At 41.1% G+C, this 9,188-nt stretch overlaps 2 protein-coding genes across 4 annotated transcripts in view; both read left to right on the plus strand.

The window, feature by feature from the left end:
* Positions 1 to 9,188, plus strand: part of LOC123971410 (cytoplasmic FMR1-interacting protein 1 homolog) — a 1,205,200-nt gene that overhangs the window by 659,257 nt on the left and 536,755 nt on the right. The gene's annotated exons all lie outside the window — the stretch shown is intronic.
* The window catches only part of prdm5 (PR domain containing 5), a 32,595-nt gene that overhangs the window by 14,295 nt on the left and 9,112 nt on the right, over positions 1 to 9,188 (plus strand). For 2 of the 3 annotated variants that reach the window (XM_046050257.1, XM_046050258.1), the window contains one exon: positions 8,421 to 8,506. The exons of the other annotated variant lie outside the window; for it this stretch is intronic. In XM_046050257.1, the coding sequence (XP_045906213.1) occupies positions 8,421 to 8,506 (86 nt within the window). The remainder of the gene's footprint in view (positions 1 to 8,420; positions 8,507 to 9,188) is intronic. 3 annotated transcript variants of the gene reach the window in all.

The raw sequence follows: 9,188 nt of genomic DNA on the forward strand, positions 1-9,188 counted from the left end.
TATTAGTGATAGAAGAGCTGCTACCTGACTCTTTTCTCTTTTTTTGTGTATGCCAGTGTGGAGGCAGGCCGATGACAACGATAGGGCAGACAGGCAGAAAAAGCAAAGCTTTTCCTCACACATTTAGACATCTAGAGGCTACTTTGTGTTAGTGTCTGTTTGGATGTAATTATTTTAAACTCAAAGTCGCTACATGTATAGTTATCTCTCCTATCATCCTACCATTCTTCCGTTCAGCATTACTTTCCCCCGCTGAAATCTCAGTTAATCTCAGACCTTCTTTAATCTCCCTGGAGCTGATCATTGGCTGAGTCTTTGCCATTCTGGCTATTCTTCGATCCATTTGAGTGGTAGTTTTCCGTTTTCTTCCACGTCTTTCTGATTTTGGTTGCCATTTTAAATCATTTGAGATCATTTTAGCTGAGCAGCCTATAATTTTCTGCACATCTTTATATGTTTTCCCCTCTCCAATCAACTTTTTAATCAAAGTACACTGTTCTTCTGAACAATGTCTGGAACGACCCATTTTACTATTATTTCTGATTGTCAGAGAGAAATGCACTACAACCAGCATGGACAACATTTGCAGCCTTTGTCTTTAAATGAGGGCCACCTGATGACACCTGTTTTTTCATAGAATGAATGACCTCACAAATTGAGCTCCACATTGCTATAATTTTGAACACGCCCCTTTCAATGAATGATTCAATTACACAAAATTGGCTGCATGCATTCCATGACTGTTGGTTCTGTTGGTTTTCTATTACTCTACTACACCTACTAGTAAATTATTTGCCATGTAGGAATATAATTTCGATCAAAAACAGTGATTGTTCTGGTTAATGATGTTGGACTGCTATTATTTTGAACACATTAGACAGGTAGCTTGCAAGCTATGTAGGAGGATGATGTGCACACTTTTTAATACCACCTGTAAAGCTCTGATTGGTCACCAGCTTGTCCAACTAGAGGAACAAGCTGTCAGTGGAACTGAACATTAATTAATTAATAATATCAAACATGTGGGTGGTGATTAAAGGTCTGGAACCACGCTACTAAATACCAACACTTTGTCTTTAATGTCATTTGCATTTTGTTTGATGCTCCGCTCTTACCACCTTTACACCATGTGCACACTGCACAGGTCACATTTTAATATTAGAAAATTCCTACACAGTGTAGCGTGGCTTGCTCCAGTCTTTGCACTGCTGCAAAAATAGAGCCCTGGATGTTCATTAAACTGCCTTAAACTGGAAAGCTACACATTCCTGTGCGTTTCCTTACCAACAGCCTGGTGCAAAGACCTGGCACGGCCACACACACACACTTCTTGGCCTGTAAACTCTTTCACTCACTCTTTCTTTCTCTCTCTGTCTCTCCTCTCTCCTGGCTGTCTCCCCCTTTTCCTCACTCTGACTGAACTTCATCTCTTCTTCTCTCTCATGTTGTCTTCTGATTGTCCTGTTGTTTTTTGGGGAGTGAATACGTCACTTTATTCTGCTTGCTTTCTAGCATCAGACTCGCTCACTGACAGGCTTTCTTTCTGAAAAATGGCAGTTTCCTATAAAACATATTAAACCTCCTCACATGTCTTGATCTTCTGATTTTCCTATTGAATCCACGTAGAGCCATGTCAACATTACCAGCCCACATAGACCTCCCCTAACAAATCAATATGTAATATAATCAGTGGTTAAATCATGCTTCAATCAGCTTCTTGTGCTCTTGGATTCCATACGTCCCATCAAATTACAAATGTTTTCTTCTAGCCTCTCAAACCTTCCTGTCAGGTTTTGACAAGATTAGTGTGGCAGCATGTGTGTGTATATTTGAGTGGTGGCAGGACGATGGTCCTTTGACAAGCCAACCACACTTCGTCAACAGCTTCCTTTAGATATGTGTGTGCGCGAGATGTGTATGTGTGTGTTTTCGTACATGTGTATGTATGAAGGACAAACCAACAGAAGGAGAGAATGTATTCCAGTGCGGCCCTTTCTGATTGTATTTATATAGAATAAACAAAAGAGAGGAATGCTGGGGGAGGGGTGGGAGCCGAGGGGACACCTCAGAGAAAGAAAGGAGTAAAGAGAGAAAAGACCACTCCAAGAAAGCATCCAGCCGGATGACCCTTGACCCTGACTGGCTGTAAATCTGTCCCCTCATTCTATAGACTGGGGGTTTTTTTTGTTTGTTGTGTTTTTGTGTGAGGGGAAAAATAAGCTTTGGTGAAAAGTGTGAGTCTTTCCCTGAGCGACAATCCTGACAAGACTCATCTTGTTCTCAAACAGACAAGAGTAATGTAGACTGTGTGATACATGTGGAATGTGTACATCATAAAACGACCCTGTTAATTTAAGTGAAACTTTAAAGATGGCTCGTTTTTCTGACAGAAACCTCTTGAAGAAGTCTACCAGCTGCGGTAAAGACCTTTAAATCGACAGCTTCTCTGGATGGCAGACAGGAAAGCTTGATCTTGTTTGTCTTCCTGCTTCACAGGAACAAGTCAGCTTTGATTATTTACCTGCTAAACACAGAGGACTTTGTAAGGATTCCTTGGAGACTTCCTTCCCCTATCATTTTACCATCTAACACTAGAGAGCATTATAGGAGAAATGGGTAAAGTGATAAATAGATTAGAGCGAAATGTTTAAAACATCGACCTCAGTGTTGAGTAGCTGGCACATGACATGTACTGTATATTTGGCTTGGATTCTGTTTCAATTTGATTTGGTTAGAACATCGTGTTGAGCTCAAACAAATTAGTTGTAGTGCCACAGAAGCAGGCGTCTTCTCAGAGAGCGGCCTTTATGAGTACAAGCCATAAAATGTGAGCTGTCAAAAACTTGGACGAGGATGTTGAAAATGTTGTGGAACTCAGTAGTCATGATGGATGTTTCTATCATTTTCTAAATCATTCGTTTTGGCCCTGTTATGGTACAAATGTGTCCCTCTCCACATCACAGCTCAGTGAGAGTAGATTTTCCCACCATGTGTGCCATGATGTGGTAAATAACTGTAGTGGGGTCATGAAAATTATTTGTGCCAAGGGAAATCTTGACAGAACCCAGTGCCTCGGTGTCATACTGACATCATAGGACATGTTTGGGCACAGTGATCAGTGTAAACCCATGATTTATGTTACAACAAATTCATGTGGCATTTCAAACCTTGAATAAAAGACATAAAACATGAGACAGAATATCACAAAAAGAAACCACCATTATAATGTGTCAATTCTACAGAGATGGTGTATATTAAAGCCATTATGTGTTAAATTCAGCTGGGGTTATCCTCACATGAATGGGAAGAAAGCAACACATAGATGCGCCAGTTGTCACTGAGGTTGTCCCGTTTTTCTTCAAACATAAGCTTATGTTATCAGAATAATTTGAAGATGCTATAATCATGATGTATGAGATCATGATAGATGAATCAAGATGTACACTTGATTGTACACAAAATTTGCAAGGTGCTGCGTCAGCCAGTCAAATACACATAATCACTGGTAGCGTTGTTACTCAAACTGGGCTTCCTGGATAGTAATTCGTGTCTCATCAGTACAGCCTCCTTACATTGTTTTAACGTAGGGCTGAATGCCCACTTATTCTCAAGTCAAGCGCCCAAAATCACAGGATTTGCCGATAATGCAGCTCAGTGGTGTCTTTTGTTAGACCCTGCCTGCCTAGTAAATTCTCACGGCTTTCAAATTGGTAGTCCTTAGAGTGACATCATCAGGGTAATTTCTTTCAGACTTTCTAAAGCTCCCTCCAGAGCCACAGCTCTAAGGTTGAGATTAGTAATGTACAATGAGCCCATTTAATGTACTTGTCAGAAAAGGAGCCAGTGGCAACTTCACTGCACCTATACTGACAAATCAACAAGCCCAAGCTCTCACTGGTCCAGGTCACTGGGTTATCATTATTGTCAACCCCCTATATTCTGTTATTATCAGATTATATACAGTATATAATATATGTAGACCAAAGCCCAGTGTCTGGTTTTCCTCGGACTTAGAGTAAGTGGCTGGTCTAACTTTTGGACTACAGATGACAAGTAGCTACCTCACTTAATTAAAGGCTTACGTTACAGTTGTGTACCATGTGAAGCATTTTAACACCAGTAAATCATTGCCATCTAAATATTGAAATGTTTGCATAATTACACACATGGCCAGTGCCAGAAAACTTTCTATAAAACATTCTATTTGCATTTCCAGTTATGTCTTTGACATTGAATTGCTGTAATAGAGATTGCACTGAGGCACAAAATAATACCACTGTTCTCTGTGTAAATATGGGTTTGTCAGTGGGACAACAATCGATATTCAAAAACAATATACAGTGCAATACATTCAATAGTTTTCTTTTCAGAAAAGGAAAATAGAAAAAACATGTGAAGCAACTTGTTCTTGGAAAACAGCGTCTTCATTTTTTAAACACGCACTGGACAGAGGATACTAATTGTTTCGATCATGGTGACATTTGTTATGTTAATTATACACAGCCATATTTTGATGTTTTAAACAGCTACACATTGCAGCTTTGAGTGATTTCACGACAGAACATCTACCATCAAATGGACATCTGGTAGAACTCTGCAATCGCTGAACCTATTTACGTACAGATGATTTTGTTTGTATTGACTGTGGTCATGGATACAATCTCGTCAAGTAAATCACCACCTACTGAATTATTGTCTGTCCCTATGAGTGCCTCGCCATCGCAGCTTTAACTCTTAATTTGGGTGCTGTGCAGATGCTTAATTTGAATTAAGGATTGTGTTTTGAGATGCGTGAAAGGAGTTTGGATCAGCTGCGTGTGTGGTAAAGCGAGTCTGTCTGATGGGCAAGTTCAAGGGAATTATTTGGGGAAGTGGAGAAATCTACCGAGACCCTGGCTTTAATGGAAAGGTCAAGTGTAAAAGTTGTTGGGCGTTGCTACGGCTCATCAAAGGCAATCTCTTATCATCGTCTGATATCACATTACCTCCGTGGCCCCTGTCGGCATGTGACGCAGGGCAGTGAGAAGGACAGTGGAGGGCCACTCTCTGGCTGAACTGGAGGAAGCCAGGAATTAATTTCTGACGGACAGCGCTAATGTCTTTCAGACCGGAGCCCCGAAGCTACAAAGCGCTCTCCATAACATGAACACTGTGCGGCAGGCAAAACGACAAAGCCGACCATCTGCTAACCAGACACACGGCCGTACGCACACATATACAACACACAAGGGGTGCCAAACGGATCGATTAGCAGACAAGGAGTGTGAGGGCCACAGCAGGGGCCGGGGGAGACACCCAGGGTCAAAGAGATGGTGTACTGTTTCAGCACATGCTAAATCAGTTACCATCGCCGAACACATAAAGCCCTGGCTCAGTGCTGCAGCCACCCTTCATAATCCCCAAACAATCTGGCTCAATCTGGAGAATAAGTGGAGGGTTTCTAGTTACAGTAACACTCAGCAGAACCGACACTAAGCCTCTTGCACGAATAACAGAGACCGATGTTGCAAGAATGTTACTACTTAGGCTTCCAAGTATCATTTGTTTGTTTCCTGTTTTGCTAAGGGATTGAGTTGCTCTTGTTTCGCTCTGAGCAGGTTTAACCAGTGGAGAAGCCATGACTTTTGGAAAAAGTAGTCTTGAGTACAATGTGTGATCTATAAGTGACCATATTTATGAATGACCTCTTTTAGAATATCGAATACCATAATTTTCCTCTGTTTGCATTTTCCAGATGAGCCACCTTTTTTACACAGTCTATGTAAGCCACACATGTCCAGAACCGGAGAGAGTGTAGGTTAAGTATGGGAATTGGCGTGCACTTATTGCAAGCCTCAGTGTTCACAGGGTGTGGTTGTCTGCGCTGTGTACTATCTGACAATAGCCAGCTCCTGGGAGAGATGTGATCCAAGCCACAGAAGTACACTGGCACAGTGTGCTCCTAGTACTATTAGCACACTAATGCCTTCCCCAGGACTCCCCAAGGCTAGCGTTAGGCCTTAACCTGATACCACACATGCTACATAAGACATAGGATTTGCTCTCCTTTTACTTAAAACACATCTGGGATTCAGATTTTCCTGTTTGTCAACAAAAGGCCTCCTAGAGGCTGAAATTGCACAGAAGGGGATTTTGGGACAGAATGCTGAGCTGCCCTCTGCACATGCTTCAGTATGTGTAATCAGTCCACATATGTCACGTTAACCATTTCCACACCAACGTGAGGTTACACGTTTTATTACTTTATGTCACAGCGCTCCTCCTTGTGCACCTCTGAAGCCCTCTTGTGGGGAGTTTATGGTGGGTTTAGACCCTGACTTGTACCTCTGACAGCTGTCGTAGCTTCTCTGTTGGAAGACAGGATTTGCGGGATATGAAAGATTTTAATGTAACCATTGTAATGCTTCAACAGTTGAAAGTTGGAACAATACAAATGTGTAATGTCAAAGTAGTAGCCAGACCCCACAAATGGATACATGAGTTCATCTGGCTAAAAAAAACCCAGCAGCAATATTTAAATTAAATAATTTAAATGCAAAATATGCTCACAAAGCATTTGTTTCTGCCAAGATAAATACTCTTGAACACTTGCAACATACCTTTTAATGATAAATCAGGCCTTTCCTTATTTACTATAAGGAACAGATGGGAAACATTCCCTCCACACACAGTTGTGTTTATAGCAGTGGGATAATATTACTTCTCATATATTCCCTAGATGGATTTTCTGTTTTAATAAGCATCTTTGCATTTTGAATCCCAAGGAAACACAGCTAATTAACCTTATTACTTAAAGGGGCGCAACATCTCCCCCATCAATAAAATGACTTGCTTGCCTGTTCAACAATTAGCCACTAAAGAGAGATTACTTTACTATGAAGCAGATAAGAAATTATTTTTTATTTTTAGCAGTGCTTCATTAAGAGAGAGTAATTTCTTATAGCATGATTTGATTCCCTGCTCTTTTTCAGATTTCTAGACACAGGAGGTGTATTTAGTTTGCACTAGCTTCCTGATTAAGTGTACATCCATGAAATAAATTAAGAAATTACTGAATCCAGAACTGTTTCTCTGCAGTTTTATACTATATTTTCCTGTCTGAGACTTACATTTCAGTGCAGTGCTATAGGTTACGTCATATCCCTTCTATAGATTTAGTAATCAGCTCTGGTGCTCTTATCTGGCCTGTGGATCAGCACACAGTAAACAGATCCATGTGTTAGTGAACTGTTTGACTGGCAGCCTGTCACTTTCTCTTTGTCATCATCGGTCTGTGCTCAGATAGGATCTGTAGGAGTTTGGCTGGACTGCTTTTGATCCTACTGGGATAAGCCACATTGCCTCTGATGTGCTCCTAAACTGTTGGCCAGTTGAAGCTCATATAGCGAGCCATAAAGTGTAGCCAATATAAGCTCTTGTTCTGCAGTGGAAAGTCAATGTGCATCAGAAATGAATGGCTCTGAGTGAGAGATATCTGGTCTACCAGTAGCTAGGTTTATTGTGTGTTAGAGCAGGTGAGGAAGAACACTTATAGGAAGGGAGAGGACAGAGGCAGCAATCCACGACACACCTAAAGCCTAGTTCACACTACATGATTTTAAGCCCGATTTGCAAGTCCCGAGCTCTGCTCCTCGGCTGTGATCTGGAGCAAATCAGCGATCGATCTGCGCTTGCCAATCGTTACGTGTGAACTGCTCGTTGACGCCAGCCAGATATCTAGCATGCTAAATACCTGGACGACTCGACATCCACATCCAGCCAATGAGAGCAGGCAGCTGGCAGAGCAGGAAACTACTTTTTCACTACAAAACACTTTTTTTACTCACCACCAAATATTTCTGTAGCACAGACAATCCCTGCTACCAGCATGTGCTAATCCATTCTTTCACTCATATTCTTTACAATAATAAACAACCCCTGTTTCATGTGTAGTTTTGCATCATTTGCTGTGTCACTTTTCCCGCGTGGTTTGGAGACCAGCCATCGAAGTCATTGTGAGCTGGAGTAGTGACCCTGTCGCCAAACTGTCACATAGTGTGAAAACCACAATGACTTCAAGACTCAGTCACAAGACAGCAAGTCATGTAGTCTAAACAGCACAACAATCTGCCAACGCTGAAAGTCGTGTAGTCTGCACGAGCCATAAACCATCCGTGAAGCAGGACATCATGCTTTTCAGCATGGCCAAGATACAGAAATCTTCTACAGTGCAGGAGTCTGTTTATGCTGGTCATTTTTAAGAGTTATATTCATATTATATGGAATATATTATATCAGTTAATATGTGTGTATGGCATACATGAGCAAATGTGCTAGAAAAGTGTGACTGAAAGACTTCCTGTCTCCTGTTTGTCACCTGTACGGTACAACATCAGTTTCATATGTGAATGTCATACACACTAATGACTTTCGTTCCCTAGGTGAGCGTCCATACCAGTGCCCGTACTGTGACAAAGCGTTCAGCAAGAACGATGGCCTGAAGATGCACATCCGCACACACACCCGTGTAAGTTTTCCCCCATTCTGTGCTCCTGTTTGGAAGGATACTTTACATACGTTCACAACTACATACTTATTGTGTGTGTATAAACTATCTTGTATTCTCTATTGCAACTTCTCATGTTATACTGTAAATGCTCCGTATTTAATAATAATAATCTTTATTTGTAGAGCACTTTTCAAAAACAAGTTACAAAGTGCTTTAACAAGTGTAAAGACAATAACACCCAAAAGACAATAATACAAAAACAATACAAGATAAAAGCAAGAAACCATTGAAAAGACTAAAATACACGTTTAAGATAAATATAAAATAAGTAAAATAGAATAAAATAAAAGGGATAAAATAAAGTCAAATAAGATCGGGAAAGGCTCTCCTATAAAAGTATGTTTTAAGAAGGGACTTAAAAGAGTTCACTGACTCAGCCGCCTTGATTTCCTCGGGCAGGCTGTTCCAGAGCCTCGGGGCCCTGACTGCAAACGCTCTGTCCCCTTTAGTTTTCAGTCGAGACTCTGGAACAGACAACAGACCTCTGCCCGAGGATCTCAAGGTATGTGCTGGTGCGTATGGGACTAAAAGGTCAGAAATATAACAAGGCGAGAGGCCATGAAGAGCTTTAAAAGTGATCAATAGAATTTTAAAGTCAATTCTAAAACATACTGGGAGCCAGTGTAATGAAGCTAAAATA

This window comes from Micropterus dolomieu, linkage group LG05 (assembly GCF_021292245.1).
Source record: "Micropterus dolomieu isolate WLL.071019.BEF.003 ecotype Adirondacks linkage group LG05, ASM2129224v1, whole genome shotgun sequence".
Lineage (NCBI taxonomy): Eukaryota > Metazoa > Chordata > Actinopteri > Centrarchiformes > Centrarchidae > Micropterus > Micropterus dolomieu.